This window comes from Pogona vitticeps, chromosome 6, assembly GCF_051106095.1.
Source record: "Pogona vitticeps strain Pit_001003342236 chromosome 6, PviZW2.1, whole genome shotgun sequence".
NCBI lineage: Eukaryota > Metazoa > Chordata > Lepidosauria > Squamata > Agamidae > Pogona > Pogona vitticeps.
Window position 1 is genome coordinate 77794364 of NC_135788.1, and position 27317 is coordinate 77821680.

Here is a 27317-nt window from a genome sequence, read left to right on the forward strand (position 1 = left end):
TGAGGCATGCAGTCTTACAGATATCTTGGAGCCAAATCATTTAGGGCTTTATAGGTCATATCCAGCACTTTGAATTGAGTCCAGGAATAAACAGATAAACAGTAGAGTTGCTGTAACAGGAGTTGTGTTTCCTATAGCTATCCTTGGTCTAAAGTCTGGCTGCAGCATTTTGGATTAATTGACGTTTGCAAACATTTTTCAAAACCAGCTCTGATACAGAATGTTACAATAATCCAGGTAGGATGCGACTATGGCAGGTGTCACTAGATACGTCAAGAAATGGACACAGCTGATGGCTCAACAGCTCAAATAGATTTTTGGCTGCCATTGAAACCTGTGTGTCCAAGCTGAAGGCTGAGTCCACACCAAACTGCAAACCTGAGTTTTCAGGGGATGTGGAAACCCATCTTCAGGTTGGATGCATATTCACTGAAATGCTTTTGACTGACCAGAGGTATTTCTGTCTTATCTGAATTAGGCCTCAGGTTATCCATCCTCATCCAACATATTACTGACACTGAAGACTGGTTTAATTGAAATAGCTTCCTTGGAGTTGAATGGAGTGGTTAGTGGCAGATTGTAATCATGGTAAGGAATGGGATGTGTGCCACTGGAAGTGACAAAGGCTTTCATATGTTTTCCACAAAGGTTTCCAGAGGGACTTGTAAACTTATTCAGCTGAACATGCTTACAGTGCTTCAATGCTCAGGAGCCCTGTTGAGGCAGGTCTCTGAGTCCTAATCATCTGAGTTCTCATCTGAATGCTGCCTTGAAGAGCCTTTGGAGAACTTTGTGGTGAACACGCAAAAGTTTCCCTTAGTTTTTGGTGGACAGGGCTGTCAGGACAGGGATTATGTACATCCTCATGTCATCAGCACACATTTTGCACTCTCTGCTTTCAGACGTAATGCCTCAATAGTGCTATTGTGTGCTAGTGTACTGTGACGGAACTGCTAGTGTGTTGAAAGACATGAACTAATGAAAGTGTCCTCTGAAGGCTGAGGAGCCATCTGCCACTGATTGCTAAAAGAATCACTGCTCTTAATATGGTTTTACTAATCATTTTCCTCTGTGGGTCATTCTGATGTGTGTTTGCTTCGGAAGTGATTAGCTCATTAAGTCACAGCATAATTTCTTGTCCTCAGAGTGTGTTACCTACTTACTGATGCTTGTACATGTCTTAGTTTGGGGCTTGATTCCCCCCCCCTAACCATGAAGCAATCCCATAGCAATATCATTCATGGAGAAGTACAGAGGAGTGAGCTTCTCAGAAGGTAGGCAGTTCATATATATATATAGATGCTATAAAAAATAAATGCTTGGGAAGGCATAAAAATAAAACCTGCAGTTTTAATTCAGAGAAAAGGGATGCTACAGCTGTCAGAAATCTGGAAAGCACTGTATTAAGATAGGCATATAATCCGAGGTCTGTAGCTTTTTGTTTAAAGCTTTAAAAATCTGGTTTAAACCCTTGTGTTCCCTACTTTTTTGAATGATTCTTACATCCAATTCGAGCATGTATGCAGTAGCTCCTATCTAGCAGATGAACATTGTTTGGTGTTTGCTACCTTTTTGGTGGCTTGACCTCAGAAAGATCTGGACTGTAGTAGAATGTCATGCAGACCAAAGGTCAAAAGAGAACGCACTGTGATATTACCACATATGCACATTTTCTGTAAAATATGATGAATATGGTATACTGTAGTACTTATGTTTAACTCTTACATGGGTACATAGTCTTCAGCCTCCTTGCTCAATTAATTTTTGAAATAACTATGGATCAGGTGACACACTACAATCATTCATGTGCTGTATTAGAATGTGGAAGACCAGGGTTCAAATCCCATTTCAGTTATGAAATTAACTGAGTGGTCTTAAGCAAGTCTAAACTACTTGGTAAATATGGGGAGGTAAATTAAGAATGCAGTAACTGTCACTGTGAACCACTTGGAAGAAGGGTGGGATACAACTTTGACAAATACATGACAAATGTAATCTTTCAATGGGTCTGAATTTGACTAATTCTGGATCAGACTCATACACTTTTATAGCTAGAAAGTGATTTGCCTTAAAATGGAGTTTGCATAATGCTGGTTTACGATTTTATCATTGTTTGTGTTGGAATTTTGCTTACAACTTGACATGCTGCCTATAGTTTGAGTGGATGGGAGGGGCTTTTCTAGGTGGGAGTGACTATCTAGCACTAACCAGTCATTACTCCCAGTTTTCTTAATTCAAAGAGAGCCCCACCTCTCTGCTGAGTCTTTTATCCCTCTTGTTAGTTGGTTGGTAGCAATTGTTTTGTTGCTGTTGATCTGTTCAGTGGGTTGCTAGCATGTGAGCAGTAAAGGACGCAGTATACACAAGTCTGTAATTTCAAGCAACTGTAAGTAAAGAAGTACTTTTTTTCCTTATTCTTTCTCCTACAAATGATTCAGAGTGAGTTATTGGGAGTTAATTAAGTGCTAGTTAATGAAAAAGGAGTGGACTCTGGGGAACCTGTAGCTATTCTCCTCTGTGGATGTCTGTACTTTTCTTATGTAGCAAAAAGAAAATTTTACCAGAATTTAAAATTCTGCAACAGTTTTTACACCTTCCTTGCCAAAATGTTTTTATTTCATTTTTTAAGCTTTTAAGTAACAAAGTTACTTACCATGTTCCATTAAAGAATTAAATAGGTTTTGTAGCTTTCTATGGGGTTGGGGGAATTTATCCTCATGTTGCTTTTTTAACTGAAGCAGCTTTTTTGTAAAACCGTCTGCATATAGTAAGCTTTAAAAATGTTCAGCAGGACATTTCAAGAAGACTTATTTTCACACAGATGCAGGTCTTAATATTATTGCTCCAAATTATATTTCAGACAGCATGATAAATGGTGTTGTAATAACTTTACTCATATTATTAATTAAAACTGAAATCTAATCTCAGCTGGGTTTTTTCCAAGTAATTATAGCCTATAAAGGCAAACATTAATATGTATGGGGAAAACAGGCTTTCATAAATGTAGGCAACGTATGAAAGATCAGCATGGCCTGACAACTCCTAAGGAGCTGTTATTTTACTTACAGCTGCCTGAGTTTAAGACAGCAAAGTATGTGAGATAGTTTACAAATCTGAATGAATTAGATGCAAATTGTTCTTCTTTACTATAAAAGTTGCACTTTATTGTTTCTCAAAAGTAATTTGATACTTTTAAAAGATTTTTTTTTTAAAAAAACAAGCTATTAGTAGGAAGAGAAATGCTCAATGATTTTATCACTGCCTCAACATCTACAATGTACAGCATGAGCTGGTGTTTGAACTATATGTGATTCCTCCTTTACCTTTTGGTGACACCATAACACATTAAGGAAATTTAACTAAAACATTATAGTTAATAGTGGCAAAAGAGATAAATTATCCTGTGTTAAATTACAATCATAATGGGATTTACAAGAGGCCCTGCTTGTTTGTAGAAAGCTGGAGGCCACAAGTAAACCATATCAGCAAACCCTTGAGCCACATGGTGCTGTTGATGAATGCCAGGTCAGTACAAAGTAAGACTGCCGTCATCTATGATGTAATTCTGGATGAGGGTGCTGACCTGGTATGCATTACTGAGACCTGGATGGGAGAAGAGTGTGGTGTTCCCCTCTCCCAGCTGTGTCCGCCTGGGTACTCGGTCCAGCACCAATGTCGCTGGGAGGGTCGGGGAGGGGGAGTTGCTATAGTCTACAGGAGTTCTATCTCTTTGACCAGACTTCCTATCCCTTTGAGAGGAGGTCTTGAGGGCCTGTATTGTGTGTTGGGCTTGCGAGTCAGACTGGGGATTCTGTTGGTGTACCACCCACCCTGCTGCATACCAACAGTCTCCCTGCCTGAGCTGACAGAGGTAGTCTCAGACCTGGTGTTGAGGACTCCCAGGCTGTTGGTGCTGGTGGAACCTCAACATCGATGCCAAGGCTGCCTTGACTGGGGCGGCTCAGGACTTCATGGCCGCCATGACAACCACGAGGCTGTCTCAATGTGTCATCAGCCCAACAAATGAGAAGGACCATACCCTGGACCTGGTTTTCTCAACAGGACTGGAAGATGGTGGTTTGGATGTGGAGGGGCTGGTTGTGACCCCATTGTCATGGTCAGACCACTTTCTGTTCAAGTTTAGTCTATTAGCTTCTTCTCCCCTCTGCAAGGGTGGGGGAATCTGTTAAGATGATCCATGCTCGGAGGCTAATGGATCCAGATAGTTTCCTGAATGCTCTGGGGGATTATCCGTCTGATGTGGTCGGCGCTCCTGTCAAAGCTCAGGTCACCCTATGGAATAGGGAGATGACCTGGGTGGTTGACACAATTGCACCTAAGAACCCTCTCCCTGCACACAGAGCCCAGATAGCTCCTTGATATACTTCTGAACTGCGGGTGATGAAGCGAGAGGAGAGATGGCTGGAGCGCAGGTGGAGGAAATCCTGTCGGGAGTCTGATAGACCACAATTTAGAGCCCATTATCGGGCCTATTTCGTGGCAATATGGCTGGCAAAACGGCAATATTTCTCCAGCCTTATTGGTTCCTCAGAATGCCATCCAGCAGAGCTGTTTTGGGTGGTCCGGGATCTTCTTCAACCAGGAAATCCGCTGGAGGTCCTGGACTGCTGTGATGAGTTTGCCATTCATTTTGAGGGGGAAATCGCTCAGATTCTCAGTGGGTTGGACTCCACCATTAGTGCAGAATCAGAGGATGTATCCAGTGTGTTGGGCTTAGGTCAAGTATTAATGGATGAGTTTCAATTGTTGAGACCTGAGGATGTGAACAGGGTTCTACCACCACTTCTCTCGACCCTTGCCCATCTTAGCTAATTGGAAGATCTGCCGGAGGGGGGTTTCACACCTGGGTCCAGGAGGCCATGAATGCCTCTTTGAGAGAGGGAGTGGTCCCTACCACCTTGAAAGAGGCAGTCATTTGGCTACTCCTAAAAAAGCCTAACCTGGACCAAGGCTGGTGGTTAACTACCGACCAGTGGCAAACCTCTCTTATTTGGGCAAAGTGTTGGAGTGGGTTGTGGCTGGGCAACTCCAGGCGCTGCTGGATGAAACAGATTTTCTGGATCCATTTCAGTCGGGTTTCAGGCCAGGTTTTGGTACAGAGACTGCCTTGGTCGCCCTGTACGATGACATTTGCCTGGAGAGAGACAGGGGGAGTGTGACCCTGTTGATACTCCTGGACCTCTCAGCGGCATTTGACACCATCAACCATGGTGTCCTTCTGGATAGGCTGGCTGGGTTGGGAGTAGGGGGCACTGCTTTATGGTGGTTCCGCTTCTTCCTGGCTGACCGTGTCCAGAGGGTGCTGCTGGGGGACAGTTGCTCTGTCCCATGGCGTTTATGTCATGGAGTTCCTCAGAGCTCGATACTGTCCCCCATGCTGTTTAACATCTACATGGAACCGCTGGGAGAGGTCATCAGGAGGTTTGGGCTGAGGAGTCAGCAATATGCTTATGACACTCAGCTCTACCTCTTGTTTTCCACCAATCCAGGTGAGGCGGTTTCTGTGCTGAACTCATGTCTGGACCTGATAATGAACTGGATGAAGGTTAATAAATTGAAACTCAAGACAGAAGTGCTGTTAGTGGGTGCTTCGCCAGACAGGCTGGAGGGCCATTTCCCTGCCCTGAATGGGGTTACACTCTCCCTAAGGGACCGGGTCCGCAGCTTGGGGGTGCTCCTGGACCCCAGTCTAACTCTGGAAGCCCAGGTGGACTCGGTGGCCAGGGGCACCTATCTTCAGCCATCCAGAGACCTTTGGCTAGTGTGGGCAGCATATAAGTTAAATAAATAAGTAAGTGCTTAGAATACTTTTAACTTCAGTATTATCACAACCATAGGTCAGCCATGTTAGATATGCAAGACTAAGATACAGTAACAAAGCATATAGTATTTACAATTGATACAAAGAATACCAAAATTCAAATTACAATTCAGTGTGAGTTCCTACTTTGATTATTATAGTGATTTACTAATCTGTTCTGTTATTGTGCTAGTTACTGCACAGAAATTAGCAACCTTAGCTGTAATTTTGCTTGAGGAATCAGGGAAGGAGAAAGAGAAGTAAAATGTATCTAGTCTCCCTGGTAATGTTTTAAATTTGAAGAAGTAAGTTGATTGAATGAATGGTTGTTGTAGGTTTTTCAGGCTGTCTGGCCGTGTTCTTGAGGTTTTTCTTCCTAATGTTTTGCCAGTTTCTGTGGCCGGGATCTTCAGAGGACAGGAGTCAGAACTCTGTGCTCTGGCTTGTGTGAATCTTTAGAAAATGTTTAGTACAACAGGATGTGTTCCACAGTTTCCACCATATCAGATTGGCAGGGGTAAAAATGTTCGTTATAATGGATATGTGAATATCTTCATGCTAAAAAGGCTGAAGGCAGAGCATTTAAATGGGCCAGTGTAAAAACTCTACAGTGTCTCACAGATTCTAGATTATAAAAGTAATCTGCCAGGGTAAATATTGTACTGTAATTTCCAGCCACTGACTAAAGTAGTATCCATGCTCTGTTGGATAGCTGTATCTCAGATTCGCTTCCTAATAGTCTTTTTTGCTTTCACAAATCCCAAATGTAACAGGGCTGGAGAGGATACAATGAGAATACCTGCCTATGGTTCTTCTCTGCTTTGAGCTCAAGCAGAATGATAAATGTGCTTCCTTTTTTCTTACATGTTGATGAGGGAACAGGGGTTGTGTTGTGCTGCTTCTGAGTACCTTCTCCTAGCTCAAGACCCCTTCAGGCAGAGTTTCATGGGGCTTAATCTCAAAGCTACCGACATGAATTTGACCAAACTCTGGGAGGCAGTGGAAGACAGGAGGGCCTGGCGTGCTCTGGTCCATGGGGTCACGAAGAGTCGGACACTACTTAATGACTAAACAACAACAACAAATTTCATAGGTCTTCTGGTTGTGGCATGTTGCTGCTTTTTTCTACTATTTATTCAATTTATTTTAATTAAAATATGTTTACCCCACCTTTCTCCTTAAAAAGGACCCAAGGTGGCTTAAATAATTAAAAAAAACTTCATTTAAAGCTAAAAACAGTAAGTATACTGGATGACATCTTCACATCCCGCTGTCTGAGGAAGTCACACAGCATCCTGAGAGACTCTTCCCATCCTGCTTATAACTTTTTTGAACTGTTACCGTCTGGCAGAAGATATAGAACAATTAAGACTCGGACCACACATTTTCTAAACAGTTTTTATCCCAGAGCTATAATTGCAATTAATAATGAACTTAAAGACCACCAGTAGTGAATAATTAGTTGGACTGTGTTACTTGGCCTGCGGTGTAGATGTTTGTATTTTTAGTGGGGGACTTTTAGTGGGTGGGAAGTGTTTGGGGAATTTTATGTGTGTGCATGTGTCTGGTCTCTCGGCGTCTGTGAATTTCGTTGTACGGGTATACTGTGTATATACTTACAATGACAATAAATTATTATTATTATTATTATTATTATTATTATTATTATTATTATTATTATTATTATTATTATTATTATTATTATTATTATTATTATTATTATTATACAAATACTAAAAGGGATAAAATGACACCACACTAAAAAACAGTAAACAAAAGCAACGCCAAAAACGCATTTGAAGCAGTAAAGCATAACAGTCCATTAAAAAACTCACTCAGGCAGCCAGTCACAGAGGGAAAGCTTGCCTGAAGAGGAAGGTGATAGCCTGCTTGCAGAAGGACAGCAAAGATAGGGCCAATCTGGCCTCCTGTGGGAGGGAGTTCCAAAGTATGAGAACAGCAACAGAGAAGGCACTCTCTCATGTTCCCACCAAATGCACCTATGAAGGCAGTGGGACCGAAAGAAAGGAATCTCCTGATGACCTTAACACCTGAGCAAGTTCTCTGAGATAACTTGGACCCAAGCCACTGAAAGCTTTATAGGTTAGAACCAGCACTTTGATTTATGTTTAGAAATATTAGCAGCCAGTGGAGCCGCTGTAATTGGGGGATTTGTGATCCTTGTGAACAGTCTCAGTTAGCAATCTGGCTGCAGCATTTTGGACTTGCTGAAGTTTCCAAGCACTTTCCAGAAGCAACCCCATGTAGAGCACATTACAGTAATCCAGCCAGGATGTAACTAAGATATGTAACTAAGATATCCGGGAGCCCAGATAGACCTCCCAGGAACAGTTGCAGCTCACATACTAGTTTTAATTGATCCTCTTGCCCTTCTAGCCTCCCAAACGTACATTTCACAGCCAGCTTACATTTGGCCAAAAGAACAAAAATAATTAATTTGATCCCAGCTTTAGAGGAGTGATGCACACTAATGCTTTCATCATTCATCAAGAACAAATTATTATCTAGTTCATGTCACAAACTGTAATATCAAATATTCACAGCCATGATCAAAGATTCCATAATGTCACAATTACATATAGAGATTTCATGTCTATCTGTCTGTCTTCTAAACAAATTACAGTGAATTTTGGTGGCATGGTCAAGGCAGGCAAATGTGCAACCCTCCTCCAGTTAGCATTGCAGTTTGCATTATCATCAGGTTTCATGCTTTGCATGTGATTGCAGAACATAAAAACCCTTACTATTCCAGGTTTTTGAAGGACAGGATCTATGAGAAACACCCAGAACAAGCTACCTACTCGCTACTCTGATTCCTGTGTACTCCAACCATGTTGGACAAAAATCAATGATTTTTTTAAAAATAAAATTGATTTAAACCATGATTTAAATTTTAAAAATAGCTTTAAAAAAATTTAAGTTGTAAAAATCCATTTTGTTTTATTTAAATCATGATTTAAATCAAATACTTTGCCTCCAGTTGTAGGATCCTATAGATCTGTCATATGAGTTGGGGTACAGTGGGCCCTCGACTTACAGACGGCTTGACTTACAGACTTTTCAAGTTATAGACTTCTCTGGCCGCAAAATTTAGGTTTGACTTGCAGCCAGGGAATCGACCTACAGACCAGAAAAAAAACCCAAAATGGAACAAAAACGGCTGGTTATGGGATTAATTGGTTTTCACTGCATTGTAGGTCAATGGAGACGACCTACAGACTTTTCATCCTGCAGCCACCATTCCAATACAGATTAATTCCGTAAGTAGAGGGTCCACTGTATTTTTAAGGGATTATTTATGTGGGGATATTTTATCTTCAAAACAATCCTGCCTGGTAGAGAGAGAACCATGGTCCTCTCAAAATCACCTTTGTGAGATCCATTATGATGGGGAGTTGAAATAGTCCTCCATGGTATAAATACTATAGATTTATTAGACTACACCAGTTCTATTATTCTGTATTAGTCCAAGCTTGCTGGCTTGAAAGGAAGAACAAACCAGACAACCTTCTTCTAGTTTACAAAATTCCGCTCTCCACAGCCCCCCACCAGCACCTATACCTATTTCTTATTCACCACTGATAACAAGGTGAATAATTGTTTTCAGGCCTGCTTTTATCTGTTCATGAGGTCAACATAAAAGCTGATGTGGCCAGAAAGGACGTCTAGGGCTGCACTCTCTGAGGTGTTGTCTATATTGATATATTTTCTGGGGGAAAATGGTGGGAGCTGGATCTCTCACTGTGTTCTTCCATCAATCAATCTTCTTGTCTAGTCTCATTACAGTGTCATGATGCGAAAGAGTCCTTCTAACCGTGTTATGCAGTGGAGGGAAGAAAGTGAAAAAAAACATGAAAAAAGGAACCGTTTGTTAGGTAACTAGGTAAATGAGAATACAGATGAAAAACAGAAAAATCTGAAAGTACATGTAAATAGTCTGATTGTGCTAATCCTTTCCCTGTACAACATGATCCCATGGTGCCTGTGTAACTCTGATTCCAGTCCTGCTGTCCATCTCAGAAATTTGAGGCTGTTGCACAGCGCCCTGAACTGATTGATGTCCACTTTGTATATTGACATATTGTCATGTTCAAGCATTTGATTGCAAGGGCTTTTGCTGTCATCAGGAGAACCAACAACATGGCATTCATTTTTGGATGGACTTACAATCTGTAGATTTATTATGATTTCATTTTCTTGAAATCAGGTTGGGTCATGGTTTTGGTGTACATGTTGTAGATACTGTATACATCTTGTGTTACTGATAGATTTTTAGATTTGCATGTCTTTCTCTTTCTGAATTGAGCACACTGCAGAGGACTGGATTTCTCTCCCTTTTACACACAAGTTCCCCAGTTCTGGCAAGTGTCTAGCACTTGCTCTGTGAGATATCCCGAAATAAAAACAAAAGCCTGCTGTGTGAGGTACTCCAAATCAAAACAAAAGAAGGGAAATTTCACAGAAGATCTTCTGAACAGATGTACTAGTAATTATTGCTGGCTCGATTGTTATAAAGCATTACATCTTGTCCATCTGAGGATGTCATTGACTTTTGATGAACCTGCTTTCATAGATGGCCTACTGCACAGAAGAAGACAGAGAGCAATCAATAGGAATAGAAGATCTGCCCACTGCTTGTGGCAGTAATTCTGTTGTTGCCCTTGTGTCTAGTCTCAGGGAGATGCAAAATCAGATCAGCCATTTGACTTATCTTTGCTGTGCTGCCTTTTAGTGGCATAGAATAATATTTGAAGATAGAAGAACATAAAATTTACCAGTTTTACTGATCAAGACATACTACTTATATGGAGAGGGAGCACAGGAAAAGTGTACAAGCAGCAGTGCTTCCCTCACCATACTGGTCACTCTGTATTTTGTGGGTTGTCTGGAGAGGCTGCTCAGTTTATGAAAACTCTCACTAAGAGTTTACAGACCTGGAAGACATGTCAGGGAGAACCTCCATGGATATAAGAGTCTCTTCTTTCTAGGCATGACTTTCACATGTAGAGGGTAGCAAGGAGTAGGAGGGCAAAGTTAGTGTAATGGTCCCCATTCTGCCTCTTCCAAACAAATGTGTGGATGTAGAACTTAAACATAAGCAGACTGCAGGGTTGAAGAGTCTTGTATTTAATTTCCAGGCTATTTGCCATAATGAGCGTTCAGCCTGGAGGCAGGTGGTGCATCATGGCCTCTCCCAATTTGAAGAGACCCTTGTCCAGCAGGCCGAGGCAAAGAGGCAGATCCGAAACTAGCAAAATCAGGGAGCTGGACAGGGGACAGATTGCATTTGTCTTCAGTGTGGAAGGGACTGTCATTCTCGAATTGGCCTCCTCAGCCACACTAGATGCTGTTCCAAGTCCTCCATACAGAGCACATTACCACAGTATCTCAAGACTGAAGGATGCCTAATCTCTGATTTGCCATAATGGTGAGATGAATTTTCTGGCCAAGAAAACAGCTCCTTTAAAAATAATAGAAACAGTGCTTTCTACCTTGCAATTTAAAAACAAAACTAAAATTTATTGTTGTGGATTTTTTGGGCTGTTTGGCTGTGTTCTGGAGGTTTTTCTTCCTAACGTTTCCCAGTCTCTGCTGCTGGCATCTTCAAAGAACTCTGTGTTCTGGTGTAGTGTGTGTGGATTATTATTTGTAGCTGTGGGATAAGGTTTTTGTTCTTTTCAGGAAATTGGGTGTTTCCTGTGATCAGGGTATTTTTTTTTTGTTATGGGTGTTTTGTTGTGATAAGGGGGAGATGATCTGTCACTGTGGTTAATGGGTGTCATTGGTTACTCTTTTGTGTGCATTGATCACTGGTCCTTGTGATTGGGTAGAGTTCATTGATCTTTTTGCAGGCTGTATTTTTCAGTGTTGGGAGCCAGGCTTCGTTGATTTTAAGACTTTTTTCTTTTTTGTTGAAGCTGTGCTGGTGTTTGTGGATTTCAATGGCTTCCCTGTGCAATCTAACATAATGATTGCTGGTGTTGTCCAAAAAGACTAGCCAACAACACCCATCAATCACAGTGACAGATAATATCTCCCCTTATCACAAAAACCCATTAAAAACACTCTGATCACAAAAAACACCAAATCTCCTGAAAAAACAACACCTGATCCCACAGCTATAAATACTCAACATTCCTACACACTATACCAGAACATAGACAGAGTTCTAGCTCGTCCTCTGACGATGCTGGCCATAGAGACTGGCAAAACATTAAGAAGAAAAACATCCAAAACATGGCAAAACAGACTGAAAAACCCAGAACAACCATCGGATCCCAGTTGTGAAGCCTTCAAGAACACACTTAAGCAAAAACCGTTGTGCACATTTCATGTTATCACTATGTACATCCAGACTAGAATGTGATGAATTGCAAGCAGAGTTTGGAAAGTTACTTTTTGGAGAAATGAGCATAATGATGTGCTGAAACCATCTATAACCAAGCAGTGAAGCCTAGAGCACTATCCTACTGCTGCTCAGTTATGGAGAGCTTCAGCAGATAATTATATTCATTCTTCTTAAAAGTAACATTCTGAGCTTTCTTTACAAGCTGCTTATGAGTATGTTGCTTCAGTGTTTACATGACTGATCATTTATCAGTTTATATCAAGGGCCATAGTCTGTCTGAAAAGTAGACACTGTAAAATGGGGCATAATGTGTATAGCAGAAACCTCTGTTTCCAGCAGCACATGAAATTAAATAGGACTATGCTGATAGAGCACTTCAGAGATTGCTTTGCCTCATAATTGCTGTAGAAGGCTTAATTGAAGTATTATGACATTCTATTCTAATTATCTTTCCTGAAACCTACCAATGCACCTTACATTTCCAATGAATTTTTTAAAATGAGATTTCTCTGTCTAGAGAGACTAGAATGTCAGCTATCCTAGTTTTAATCAACTTATTTCGTTCCTCCTTTCTGAAATATTATAGAAGTGTTTAAAGCAACAGTTTCAAATTCAGACCCTCTAAGGAGTGTGAACACCTGCTGTGGCTTGCCTTTCCTTTTTGAGGGCATGAGGGAGTAGGGAAATTTATCAGATCATTGCCAAAGGAAAATGGAAGTACATAAGATTCCCAGGCTTGCTGATCCAGTGTTTGAACTCATGTATCTCACGTGTGAAATGCTGAAGCAAGCATGTGAAATGATAATTTCCATTCTCACGAGCCTGAGCTCAGTCTTGGATCACTCATATATGGATGGAGCTGTTTTGGAATGGCTGGATTTGTTTTCTCTCCTTTTTTAAAAAAATTCTTTCTCTCTAATCCGCATCTACTATTTAACATATGTTATTTAAAAGCATCTCTGCTGTGCTCAGCATTCTACAGAACATAATGATACTTTACTTGAACAGAGGCCACAATCATACAGAATGTGCCAAAAAGAGGTCAAGAGTAAGCTCATACTTGAAATCTGTCACTGTTGATGTCCCATCTTGTCTTTTATGTTTCACTCTAACCTAATTCTCATCAAGGTGGAAAGCTTCAATCTGTAGACAGAGTAGGCCATACACTGCCTTCAAAGTTAGCCAGTGTGGTGTTGCAGACCCATCCAACATGCTTCACCTGGGAAGAAAGATTTTTGTCAGCCAAGAAATGGCCAACCAAACCCTCCAGAGTTTCTAGCTGGTACTGGTTGCCATTTAAAGGCTGCCCTGTGGACTTATTTTGGGCCTCAAATAGTCTTATTCAAAACAGAGAAACAACTTTGAAAAATGGATGGGTCCAGTCTGCTAAGGTACGGAGGAAAGGGTCTAAGGACCTTGGCAGTTATGCTGCTGAAGGCAGAGGCTCCCATGACTGAGCGCTGTTGTAAACAAACAAAAAAAATTGCCCCATTCTATAGAACAAAGGTTCCGGCTGCAGGAAAGACATTTCAACTTCCTTGAACTGCAGGACTGGGTTGGCCCTCCTCGGATCCGGAGGATGTGAGGCAAGCTCCGGTCACGCGGAGGGGGTGAGCAACTATTTAAAGGAACGTGCGCCCCTGACGTGTCCTCTTTCTGTTCGGGCACCCGCCTACCCACCCTCTTTCTAGTGTGATTTTGGTCTCCTTTATGGGGCCGGACAGGAATTTTTGACCTTTATCCTGATTGGCCATTGGATGGAGGGATTTTTTACCTATCCTACACTGGAGAAGGGTTGTTGGCATTTGTTTGGTGGTTATTCTTGTTCAAACTGATGGGTAGTGTGGGAAAAAACTGATTCTCTCGGTGTGTCCCTTTGATAATTATGGTAAGCCAACAGCGCATCCTACCTCCTGGCTCTGCGGATCATGCGATTACAGGGCCAGCGGCAGGAAGATGCGCTGGGCCACTTTCGGACCAACAGTCATCAAATAAAGATGGCTCAAGGTCTGGGATGTTTATTAGACGCCGTCCGGGTTCCTGCTGTCGTCAAGACCGCTGGAACCTGGGGCCTGGGACTCGCCCATTGACTGATATGGGTATTGTGGATACCCTGCATTTCTTTCTCTGCACTACCACAGGCCCCTTCATTTGATGAGGACAATGATATCTATAATCTGAATTGATTTAATAAAGTGTGGCCTGTATTTAATTCATATCACTGTCTCACGTCTTCATTTTGAGTCCTGGGAAGGGGGATGAAAATGAACTTCTAACATCTTGATGCCTGGCAAAACCTGTTTGCTTCCTTTATCCTTTTGTACTAGGGTGGGCTGTGTTCTTTTATTTCATTCATTCATTCATTCATTCATTCATTCATTCATTCATTCGTTTGTTTGTTTGTTTGTTTGTTTATTTATACCCCGCCCATCTGGCCTAAAAGGCCACTCTAGGCAATGGCCTTTGTCTCCTCATCCTCATATCTTCACAGCAGTTATGCTGCTGTTTGGCTTTATTGTTTTTAAAGGGCTACGGAAGTAAGTGTGTGTGTGTGTGTCTGCGCACCCAGAGGCTTGGAAGTTTGTGGAAGCAACAAGTCAACACCCTGGCTCACATCCATGCTCCTTCTTACCTTACATCTTGTACTCTGGACCCTTGGCTTTGGACTCTGAGTGCTGACTACCGTTTGTGCTTTGGCTTTGGCATTTTGGTATCTGCTTTGCATCTTCTGGACTTCTGGTATTGGACTGATATATTGGACTTTTGCCTGTTGAAACCCCCTGGGAACATGATAAAAAGGGGGAGAGAATGAAAAGCCATCAAGTGTGCAAGACCCATTGCACGTGCACAGAAAACAAATGGAGGAGATTGGAAATGCACAGAGAACAAAGGGACAAGATTGGAAATGCAAAGAAAACAAAGGAAAAAGCAAGGGAAGCATGCAGGACCCATGGGAAATGTGGGGGAAACCCCAAAAGTAACCAAACCCCCAAGACCCATTGGAAATGAGGGGGAAACCCCAAACAAACAAACAAACTCCCTGAGACCCACCACTGCACAGAAACATAAATCCCCCAGCCTAAAACCACACTGCAAAAACACCCAGAACAGTTTTTAAAAAGCAGAAAACAGCACCTTACCTTACCTTACCTAACAGGCAGTCCCAAGCCTCCCGGCAAACACACACATGCTCACTGAGAAGCAGAAGCCAGGCAGTCCCTCCTCGATCGCACTCAGTCTAACCGTTGGGGCGAAAGAGCTACAAAGAAGCAGCCTCTTTCACCACCTACAGTTAGCAATTTGAATTTCCTGCCTTTTCCCCCTGCCTTTTTCTGTTCATAAGTGGAAGCTCCATTCGCAAGTAGAAACAAAATTTTGCGGCCGGAGCTGGTTGTAACTCGAAATGATCGTAAGTTGGGACATTCATAATTCAAGGCACCACTGTATACAGTTTTCAGGAAGAGGTGACAGCATTCCAAAGTTCTTAACATGTACCACACCACGTACCACAGTAAACACCACATACCACAGTAAAATTTTATTTCATCTGAGATCTTTATGGTTTATTTGTAATTTTTATCAGTACTAGTGATAAAGTGATAAGGTGATCTAGCTCTAATCTCATATAAATACATTTTTGAAAAAAAAATAAGAAGGGAACTGGGATGTTCTTGCAGTCTTGAACAGCATCACACACACACAAAAATCCATTAAAATGCTTGTGTGATCAGGAAATAAAACTTTGAGTCAACTCATAACCGCAGCAAACTCCATACTGGTGTTGATCATGTGGTCACAGCCTTAAACTGATTCAGTTCTGAGGGGATATTCAAAAGTGGTGGTGTGGTAATTTGGAGAGTGTAAATACTCATCATGACAGTCTCGATGGCTAACCGCCTCCTAGGCCAAAAATGGATCAGCTGGATCAGCCCATATTTCAAATGTGAAACAAGCATTCTGTAAAGCTAACAGCTGTGAATTGACCAAGCCAGAGCAAGTCAACAGCAGATTCTTTGCCTGATAACAAGGACTACTTCCAACAACATATTGTTCCTTGGAAAATCTAGTTCTTTCCCTGCTGTTGTGAAGATTGCACCTAAACATGAAGTGAACAGAAGGTCATTGTCCTTGTTGTGCATGTGTTTGTTGGTTTACTGCATTTCTATGCTATTTTTCCTATGAGCAATGGGACTCAATGTGACTCACAAATAATTAAATGAGACCAGAATTAAAACAACATACAATAAAGATTAAAAATTTATTAAAGGGGGGAATATTAAATAATGTTATAAAACAAATTAAAACATTTAAAAGCATACAAATACATTTAAAAGAATATTTTCGCAGTCAGTACAGGGCAGTTGTTAAAACTGGATATTAAATATTAGAAGCCTGATGGAACAAAAATCTTTCCACTTGCTGCCAAATGGAGAAGAGAGAGGAAGCCAACGTATCCTCAGAGGGGAGGGCATTCCATAAATCAGGGATAACCACCAAGGAGGCCTGCTCCCAAATCCCTCATACTGAGAAAGTCCCAGGGCTCCAACACTGTGAGGCCTGGCTCCACTACATCACAGGGCAGATAGAAGCTTGTGCTGTTAATCTCACATATGCCTGGGACTAATTACTTGCTTTTTGTTCCCATTGAAATCCCTCCCCTGGAAATTCATGTCTCTGCAGCTACAAAAGTATTGCTGCAGCTAGGTCAGTATCAGTATACGAGAAAATAAGCAAGTGACTTCTGCTGATATTTTATGTTTTTGTTAGCTTTTATATGAACAGTAGCAAAGCATTAATCACAATCTAATTTCTTCCTTTTCATACCTCATGTAGATTTGAGGATGGTACAGTTTCTTTCCTTGATATTGTTGCACTGAAGCATGGATTTGATGCCTTGGAAAGACTTACAGGTGAGCCCCTTGTATAAGATACCTGGGATTAACCATTACTGACCATTATTTGAAGAGCTGTTGCCCCAATAGTAGTGTAGCAATGATGAATTCTGCCATGGGTGGCATCATTTTACTTTCATCAGGACATACCCCAACATAGAACTGGTGAATTAATTTGTCTAGAACAGTCTGTGGTTTTAGTAAGTCTGCAGAAATGCACTCAGTTTCTGCCCTCAAGTGGTCTGGGGTGTGTGTGCAACTTATGACTTGATTTCGTTGGCGGGATCCCTCAATTGTTGTGTGATTCCTTTTATCAAAGGTACTGAAACATTACCAAAAATGACACAAAAGTAGCTCTTATGTTCTTTGTCCAACAAAAATGGTGCAAGAATGAATGGGGAGGTGAAAACACCGAAGTTCAGGGTTGTGGCAAGACTCAGCTAGCTTTTATCACAAAACAGGATTGAAAAGGTTCTGCATTTTTGCTGATCACAGGCATCCTTCCCATCTCAGTTTTGCTCTGAAAAACATTGCGAATACATGGTGGGTGTATTGTAAGCAGCCACAATTGATGGTATTGCCCAGTAGCATTGGTGATTGTGGTGGACATCTGTTAAGGCAATCAGGTTTAGCTTCCTAAACCTGGCTTTTTGGCATGGATAGCCAACATGGAAAATTCTTGACTGTGTTAAAACTAGAAGGGTTTTGATCACAGACACTCCCTCCATTCCCAATATGTTCAAAAAGCAATTTATGATCATGGTATTGTTAATCTCACTTAGGGACTTGTGTTGATTCTGCTGGCACTGCTGGCTCTGAAAACGTTTCGTGGGGAAATTCTAGCATAAACTCTTTATAGTGAAGAGATATGGGAATGAGTAAAATAGATGATCCAGAGCAGGCATTCTCAAATTTGAAGGGGCCACGGACTGGAAACAATTCTTCACACACCACCTTCTAAGGTTTCTTATGTGACTTATACAATGCTCATTTGGCCTATATTTATGTCATTTTGTGTTTATGGCAGAAGGTTGAGAATGGCTGATCTAGAGACCTTATAAAATATATTTTCAAGATTTGTTTTGACCCCTTTTTCCTAGTTCACAAGACACACTTCTTTGTGCTGAGATGGGCTGCCATCAATCTCTGCATGGGTGAAGAAGGCTCTGTTCTTTTATTTGAAAATGTTTATTAACACAGCTGACCATTATGTGGCTAAATTTTGCTGTCTGAAACAGAGGTTGCATGTTTGCACCAACTCCTGTTTCGAAAGGCCACCTCATTTTATTCTCTCATTCACTTCTGTTCATTTAAGTGAACCAAAGGTTAACATTAGAAAGTAATTCTACCCACAAGACACTAATAAAATTGTAGGCATTGTTCTACCAACAAGATTTGGTACATGATATCATCTTTACAAATGCGAGAAGAGACATTTAAGAGAAAATTGGAAAACCATCTGTCAGATCTACTTTGATTTGGATTCCTGGTCTTATAGGCCCCTTCCAACTCAATTATTCTATGATTGTATGATCATTTTAAAAACTCATTGACTGATCTGGAATTAATAATGGCATCTAGAGAACTATACTTGCAGACCATTCCTTCTTAGATGGATGACATGGAAATACTGCCATACCTGAACTATTGTGTAGTGAGGGCACCACAAATAGAATATATGATTAATTATCTGTTTGTGGTGGTGGGCAGATTGAGAGAGAGAGAGAGATTTCTGTGCTCACAGGAAAAAAAGTATTTCATTTTTATCAGAAGAAAATGCTAACAGAGCCTTGCTTGAAGAAATGTGCAGCTTACCTGCTGGTATAGATCGTTATGTAACCCCATCAGGTTAGCTTTATTTGCTGTGGCTGCCAAAAAGATTAGAGCAAAGGTTCTAAAAGCTTGTCATAGTGACTTGTGTTCATGATGAATTGATTTCATTAGTACATTCAGCATCGTTTCTATCTTCTGGGCACACCCTTGAAGTTATTTGCAATAAAGCTGACTGACTAGTTGTTGAACAGTCATTCTCAAAAGTTTACTGCTGATAACTTCGGTGCATGAGGACAAGATACAATATGTCAGCTCTGTAATGTAGATTTGCATTCGCTGCTAAAACTCTTTTCCTGGTTCACAGCTATTCAAACAAAACTATTTTCTTATGGGATCTATTTCTGAAATGTGATGCAGGCAGTGTCAGAGCATGGATTACTTGATTTGCAAAATATTTAGTTGCTCAGCTGGCTTGATCTAGTCCTTTCTGTAGCAGAGAAATAATATGCTAATTCCAGAGAGACCCAATTAAAGAAAAAGAAAATTAGCATATTTTCTGAAACTCCGCTTATTCAAGAGCTCTAGATTAAATGGCACTAGATAAATCCTTTTGAAGTCACTATGGGATTAAATCATTTGTTCCTTTACTCTGCTGCAAATGCATGAAATATGTCATAAAGTCCGTTTAACACCTTTTAATTACTACACATAATGTAGTAAGTTATTTTACCAGAAACTGTGTTCTTCTTGAGATCTTAGACTTGTAATGGAACAAATAATTTGTACTGGATTTATATCGCAATTAGAAATGAACATTTTCTGCTTACTAGGAAGTGGCATACCAAACACAACTAGTCTGGAAAAAATGTACATGTAATTTGGGAAGTTTGCTGATACTAACTTTTGATATAAGTAATGATTATTAAGTTGTCTACTGAACAAATGTGTTACGATGTTATTAACAATAACATTCCAAAATTTCAGCCTATAAACAGAGGATTGAACTGGCATAATAGATCCTTACTATATTGTATGTGTTAATTAGTTTTGCTAAGGCTAGTGGTTTTGCAAATAGCCAGTGCAGTATTTCTTACCATTGACATGTATTTCATTACTTGTGTTCTGCTACATGTCAATTTTTGTGTTGCCCAGAAGGATTTGTGAGAATTTTCCATTGATTAATAATGGAAGAAAAACTTCAATTTCAAAAAGATACTTTGAAAAAGCATAGATCTTACTTTTTGGGTGGTTGCTGAGCACAGAAAGCTGATGTTTAACATCTACTGCTGTCAGTCCAAAGACTTTTAGTGTTTTTAAGAAACAAACTTATAAAATATGACAGATAGGACAGATTTTTAATACAGAAAAAAAAGGGACCAAAAAGAAGTAGTGAAACAATTCAGTTCTTCCTTTGTGTCATGATTCTATGGGACTGCAGAGAAGCAAGAGGTTCCTTGAATGCCCACAGCAATTCAGAGAGGGCTACATTACATCTTGGGGAAGTAATTGGTCTTCTCTCTTAAGATGAGCCATGAGATGTAGCAAGGTCTTGGTGGTGAACCATTCTCATTAGGACTGCCCATGCCATAGCAGAGCAGAAGTACTATTCAGCACTCTGGACAGAGTTTTGCAGGACCTGTTTGGCTGGAGCATATCCTTGAGAAATGAGCTATTGGCAATTGAGGGTTTAGGTAGGCCATTCAGCACAAATCCCTCAAAATCTCTCTCTCTCTCTCTCTCTCACTAGTTATTAGCTACAGCAGTAATATATAAGACAGTGAAACTGACTTCCGCAGTAACAGGAAGCCTATGGATTAATACGTAAACATCTAAACCTCTTGGACAGAAAAAAATCTCAAGTATTATATTGTCATTCATGTTTGACCATCCCACCCCAATAAATGCTGAACACTTTCTTTTCCCGCTGTTAAAGCTCCATGTTAATTCCTAACTGCGAGTATTTAATGAGCTGAGAATAAATGCAGAACTCTATGTTCTTGTTAGCTTGTCAATTTGGTATCAAATGTTTAAGGGAGGCAATGAAAAAAAAAAGGAAATATGGGCTTGGGAAGCAGAGGAAAGCACTTTGGTTTCATTTGTTCACTGTGGTTTCTAATGTGATTACCAAAATGTGAATAACAACCAAATGTTTCCCCAAAGTTCTCCTATTATTATTCCCAAGAACTTTTATATATGAAAATAGAAAATATTTATGTGGGTCACACATCAAGCCTTAGGATGATAAATTGGGTTAAATCCCATATTGAGAAGTTATTTCATTGGACATACAATAAATAAGAAACTGACTGGAAGCTGAAAAAAAATATTAAAGTTTGAAATAAACATTTTGGAAAATATTGCAAGTCTCAAAAAGCAGTAGAATGCAAAATGGAATTATTTCTTCTCATGATAATCATCTGATATAAAAATGTGAAACTAGACATTTAGTGATAGATCAGTTGATCTGTTTTGGTTTTTCACAGTTTCTTATATTACATAGAAGCTTAAACTTGGAGAGCTGGAAAGAACCCATAAAGGTCACCAAGTCTAACCTCCAATTAAGCAGGAAATGATTGGCATCCATCTTACCTCAGTTTAAAACTCTCCAATGGAGAAGAGTCTGCCATTTTTGGAGGCAGTTCATTCCAGTGTCAAAGAGCTCTTACTGTCAAGAATGCATTTCTTATGCTTAGAGGATATTCCCTTTCCCATTACCCAGTATTAGGGGTTCTACCCTTAGGAACTACAAAAACCAAAGTTGTCGCACATTTTCTGTCATTATTATTAAGTGTTGCATTATTTTCTACATAACTTTGTGAATCAAACTCAGCATGGAGATTTCTTTGCTTTTTTAATCACCACCATTATCATCATCTGCCACCAAGTGAATGCTACCGTAAATTGAAATGAATACTTATTTATTTATTTATTTATTTGTTTGTTTGTTTGTTTGTTTGTTTATTTATTTATTTATTTATTGGGCTTATATACCGCCCCATAGCGCTACAAGCACTCTCCGGGCGGTTTACAATTTTTAATTATACAGGCTACACATTGCCCCTCCAGCAAGCTGGGTACTCATTTTACCAACCTCGGAAGGATGGAAGGCTGAGTCAACCTTGAGCTGGCTACCTGGGATTTGAACCCCAGGTCGTGAGCACAGTTTTAGCTGCAGTACAGCGTTTTAACCACTGCGCCACGAGGCTCTTCATTGCTTTGTAGCCAATCAGGCTATATGCAAGAGCATAGATTGAACCAATCTGAAAAAGAGTATTTGACTTCTCATGTAAATACATATAAACAAGCATAAAAACATGAAATAATAAAATAATAGTAATAAAATAAACATTCTCAAAAAGGAATCCAGAGATAAGATTAATGTGAAGAACTTGTGAAGCAGGCAATAATTTCTGCCTTTCAATGGCTTGTTTCATGAATGTAGCTGTCCTATAGAATATATAATAGTCTGTGGCAACTAGCAGGCATAGGACTGTACATAAAGGGGAAGTGTTCTTGATCTCAGTTTTTAAGGGTTTAAGATGTTGAACCCTTAGATTTGCATACAGAGGACATTCTGTTAGAAAGTCTACCATGTGCTCCATTTTAAAGCATCCTGCTAGGCAATGTCTGCCTGTACTATGTCAGTCTATGTAACACCCCTGAATCTGTTGCAACAGTAATGACTTTGCTCTTCATTTAGTTAACAATTGTCCCAGCTTGTATGAGCTGATGAGGGACAAATATAGGGGCAGTTTTGTAAAATGCAAGGAAAGGCCTTTATATATCCTGTTGGAGCAGCCACAAATTACACATGCTATGGTAGTCTGGGTATTAATATCATATAATTTTTAATTTATTAAAACATCTTTCTCAGGGGTTCCAGGCAGAGAATACTTCAGAAGCAGTTTACCATTCCTTTCTTATGGGGGCATCTTAGGACTGTACAGCTTGCCCAAGGCCACACAAGTTGGCTTTATTTGCAGGAGCCACAGTGGGGAAATCACCTCCAACCTCTGGTCCACAGCTGGATACCTAAACCAATGACCTATCAAACCAGCGCCTTTTAAATACAGTGGTGCCTCGCATAACGATGTTAATTGGTTCCATTAAAAACATCGTTATGTGAAAACATCGTTAAGCGAAACACCATTTCCCATAGGAATGCATTGAAAACCGGTTAATCCGTTCCAATAGGAGCCTATTCAATACATTTCAGTGGTGGAAAAAAAATCACCAAAAATTCAAAAAGACTCAGAACAAAGCCAAATTACTTTAACGAAGGTTTTATTAGGTGCACTAAGGATTCCAAGCATTTTAAACATTTTTTAAACATTTTAGAATATTTTTAAAATAGCGAAAACAGGGCTGTCAAAAAAAACGTTAAGCGAAACAGAGCACCTAAAACTGTCATCGTTAAGTGAAGCAAGGTCCCAAACATTGTTATGTGAATATCCCCCATAGGAAACATCGTTAGGTGAGGCGGCAAAATTTCCAGCAAAGGCCATCGTTATGCAAATTCATCGTTGAGCGAGGCACTCGTTAAGCAAGGCACCACTGTACATATCTGTAGTGCACTTTAATTCTATTTTCATTATAATAGACATTTTGGGGCACATTTTCCTTAATGTTATACAGTATGCATTTTGAATAGTTTTTAAATTGGAAAAATGCATTTCAAAATTTTGAGAAGGATGAATAGCAAAGGTTAACTGTGTTTCAGCTCATATATTGGTTTGTGATCCAAATGAATTTCTCCCATTTAATATCCCATTCATTTAATCACCAAATATGCATCTCAGGCTAACAAAGACACTCATTTTGAGGAAAAGCATTTCCAGAGACAACTACTTCTAAATATCTGTGAAGATTGTCAGTCATCCATGTGAGGCTATAAGGAAGTTGAGTCATGGAAATTGGACTTCTTTCTTGTTAGGCTGAAATGTTTCACTACTCATCCAAGTAGCTTCTTCAGACTAAAGATGACAAGCAAAACATTTCAACCTAATAAGAAAGAAATCCAGTTGCCATTGCTCAGCTTCCAGAGAACTGCTTCTAAACTATGTCTTTTTTATTATTATTTCTGAAGATGTGGATAGTAATCTATGAAAATTTACAATGGAATTTTTTTTTAGTCTGAAAGGTGCCACAATGTTTTTCTTTTGTTTTAGTTTCTACTGAAATAAACTAACATGGCTAGCTCCTGAAAAACTACCAAACAGAAATCACCCTATGGATCCCTTTCCTTAAAAAGGGAGGTTTGGTGGGAAACCACCTGCTCTGATGGTGCTGATTACTTATCCGGGTGAGAACTAATTCAGATAGCTTCTTTTCTTATTGCTCCTAGGTTGGATGGAGTCGCTGCCTCATGCCTAGTCAGGATTTATAATATTCAGTGCCAACTAGGAAATTAAAAGGAAAAACCAGGGTGGAGAAATTGGCCTGCTTAATCCCTTCATACTTGATAGTACCAACCAGAGTTTATGGACAAAATTCAGCTGTTAGTCCCAAGTAGGGACTTCAGACAAGTATTGACTTACCAAACTCCTGTTAATGTGATTGGTGTACTCTAGCTGGATTTAGCCCTATGTATTCATTTCTGCATTTCTACATCCGTAAAATATGTTGTGCATATGTATATATCGCATGGAGAGAGAATTCATCTGCATAGATTTCTAAGACATTTCTAAGTGTGGGGGAGTTAATTAAGTTGAAGCATGTGCTCTCGGGGTGGGGGGGAGAGCTCTCCTACCTACCAGGCTATTGTGAAATGCATGTTGCCAATTTATAATTGTTGTGAGGAGAACAATCAAGATGATTTCTCTGTCAAGAGAATGTACTTTTTTGGCAGATCCATTCCTTGATCTGGGCAAGGTTTTTGGGATAGCCTGGGCTAAATATACACAGTCCACTTTAGGATTGACATTAAATTGGCTGGGCAAAGACAGGCTGCATACTACTAGTTTGTTTGAACTCTTGTGAGGAAGGAATTGGATAAGCCGCAAAATAACAGTTTGTGATAGGTATCGTAAAATATTTACTTTCTAGGCTTGGCATGACTCCAAATACCTGCTTCAAAGACTTCTAGGCCTCTAAGCACATCAGTTATTTCCTGTGCTTCCATGATATGTCAAGTGGTTCTAGCTTTCTAAATGTTCTTGTCTGGGGATGCTGAAAGGGGTGATGAATCCGGACAACCAGCAGGAAAATCTCTGCTGCTGAATGTCCTACTGGTGGCATCCAGTAGAGCAGGGATGTGAATTTGTGGCCCTGTAAATGATGTGGCAGAGAAATTCTCATTATCTCTCACCCCTGACGATGCTGGATAGGCCAGATGAGAGTTGTAGGTTTACATTTGGAGGGCTGCTTGTGCCCCATGCTAGTAGCAAAAGAATGAATATCCTTCAAATGGGTCTGATTAAAATAACACATGAATTATTTTGGGGACATCTCAAATCACATTGGTCCACGAAACAACATCAGTCCTAAATGTTTTGGAAGCCTTGGGGTCCACTCAGACAAACAACCACATTGAAATCGATATTAAAGTTGCAGAAAAGAAGACTGTTTTTCCCCCCAAGCTATTGGTAGCTTCTTTAAATGGAAGCATTTCTCCTAAGATTAAATGGTTCCATTCATTTTGTATGCAAAGCTTCTTTCAGGATATTAAAAACATCTTCATTTCAAAGATTAGAAATATTAAAGACGAATGGCAGCTGGAATTTAAAGGCAGAGAAACGGAAAGTGGTTCTTTTTCAGCTTCTTTCGTACACTACCAGTATTTATATGCAAGACCAGCATAAGAGATTCAAAATAGTACCATGTATAAAAGTACTTTTAAACGTCATGCAGTACAATGAGTCACCTAGATACAGTTTTGTCTTGCAGCATGTACACAGCATTGTAGAACTATAATGATGACTATTGTACCACATTTATACCCACACATAAATAATGTCTCCAGATTCCAGCCATTTGCCACGTACAGCTTCTATCCCATAAATAATGACAGCAGTAAAAGATGACTCAGATAAAATGTGGTCCAATATATCTATCAATTTTTCTTTTCTTTTTGCAATACTTTTCTGTCTTAGCCAACATAATATACCAAGGCCAAAAAAAAGGTCCCATGTCATTTTCAATGAACCTGGTAAAGTAAAAGTATTGCATTTAAGTTGGCCTCATTTAGTAGCAATGGAAAATCCTTTTTCCTTTTTTGAATGGCTATTCGAGGCTGGAAATACTACACAATACAAAATGACCTCTTTTGGGCTTAACTGTAGTCGAAATTGTGTCACTTTGTTATGCATCTAGAAGGCAAATAGTGTAACATTCAGTCTCTTCTATATGACAATTAAGAAGTTCCTGCTGGAAATGTGCACATGGTTCCTTGGCTCGTTCTCAGAATATTGGTCCATCTAGCTCTCCGTTTTCGGCTCTGTCAGGTAGTGTTGTCTCTCCAGAATTTCAGACAAGATTCTTTCCTAGCTTTGCCTAAAGATTCATGGCATTCTTTGATGGTCTTCATCCAGGTTCTAGGCAGGCCCAACTTTGCTTAGCTTTCAGAAGTCAACAAGATCTGAGTGTAATCAGGGTGGTATTATTGTTTATGCTGAGCTGGCCTTGGGAATTGGTTTACTGATAGGTCTACTTGAGAAAGTAAAAGAAATGAAAGAATTTCACCCATGGAAGAAAAAGATAAAAACATGAGATATTACTTTCTGTATGGAATAGGTAAGAACATTTTTCCCTCTCAACTTGACTTTCAAGTAGGATTGCTAGCTTCATAGGTTTTTTAAAGAGCTTTTTTTTTTTTTCATTTTTCAAGTTGGTCTAATCAACCATTTTGTGCCAAAATTTCAATGACTCTTTGAAGTCAGCTGCTTAAGAGGCTTAATATAACTGAGCTGAAATCTGGAACCATTTGCTTTTCATATAGCTTTGCTCTGTGAATAAGAATAAGTTAGATTTTGAAGGGGAGAAAGTCTTGCTGTGAATCTCAGGTTATCATCCTTCTTGTCAGGTGTTCTCTGGCACAGTGAGATTTGCTTCAAACAGGTCTAAATTAAATGCTATGCTGTGAAATTGTGTGTGAGAGAGAGTGAGTAAACGAGAGAGAGAGAGAGAGAGAGACATTGCCTTTTTGGTGTGCTTTAAAACTAATGAATTTTGAAGTACTGGCAACAGGTGGTTGTGTTAGAACTTACATTTCTTATATGGGAGTGTTTTGGAAAATTTTGAACTGCTTTAGAAATGTTTCTTAACATTCCTTAATAACAGTTAAATTGCTGTTCACAGTTACTACTATGGTGGATGAAGGCAGGAGTCTAAGGGTGAAATCTATGCTCTCAGCTCCCTTAGTGGTCTGGAAATTGCCTTTTTAGGCTTTGTGAGGGTTTTTTTTAATTTGCAGGGAGTATTAGAGGGCCCAATGTCCCTGATGTAAAATCTGTTATTCCTCGAG

General features: G+C 39.9%; 1 protein-coding gene across 2 annotated transcripts in view; it reads left to right on the forward strand.

Moving 5' to 3' along the window:
* MOCOS (molybdenum cofactor sulfurase) overlaps positions 1-27317 on the forward strand; it is a 120818-nt gene that overhangs the window by 43920 nt on the left and 49581 nt on the right. For both annotated transcript variants that reach the window (XM_073003944.2, XM_073003945.2), the window contains exon 5: positions 17025-17101. In XM_073003944.2, coding sequence (XP_072860045.2) covers positions 17025-17101 — 77 coding nt within the window. The remainder of the gene's footprint in view (positions 1-17024; positions 17102-27317) is intronic.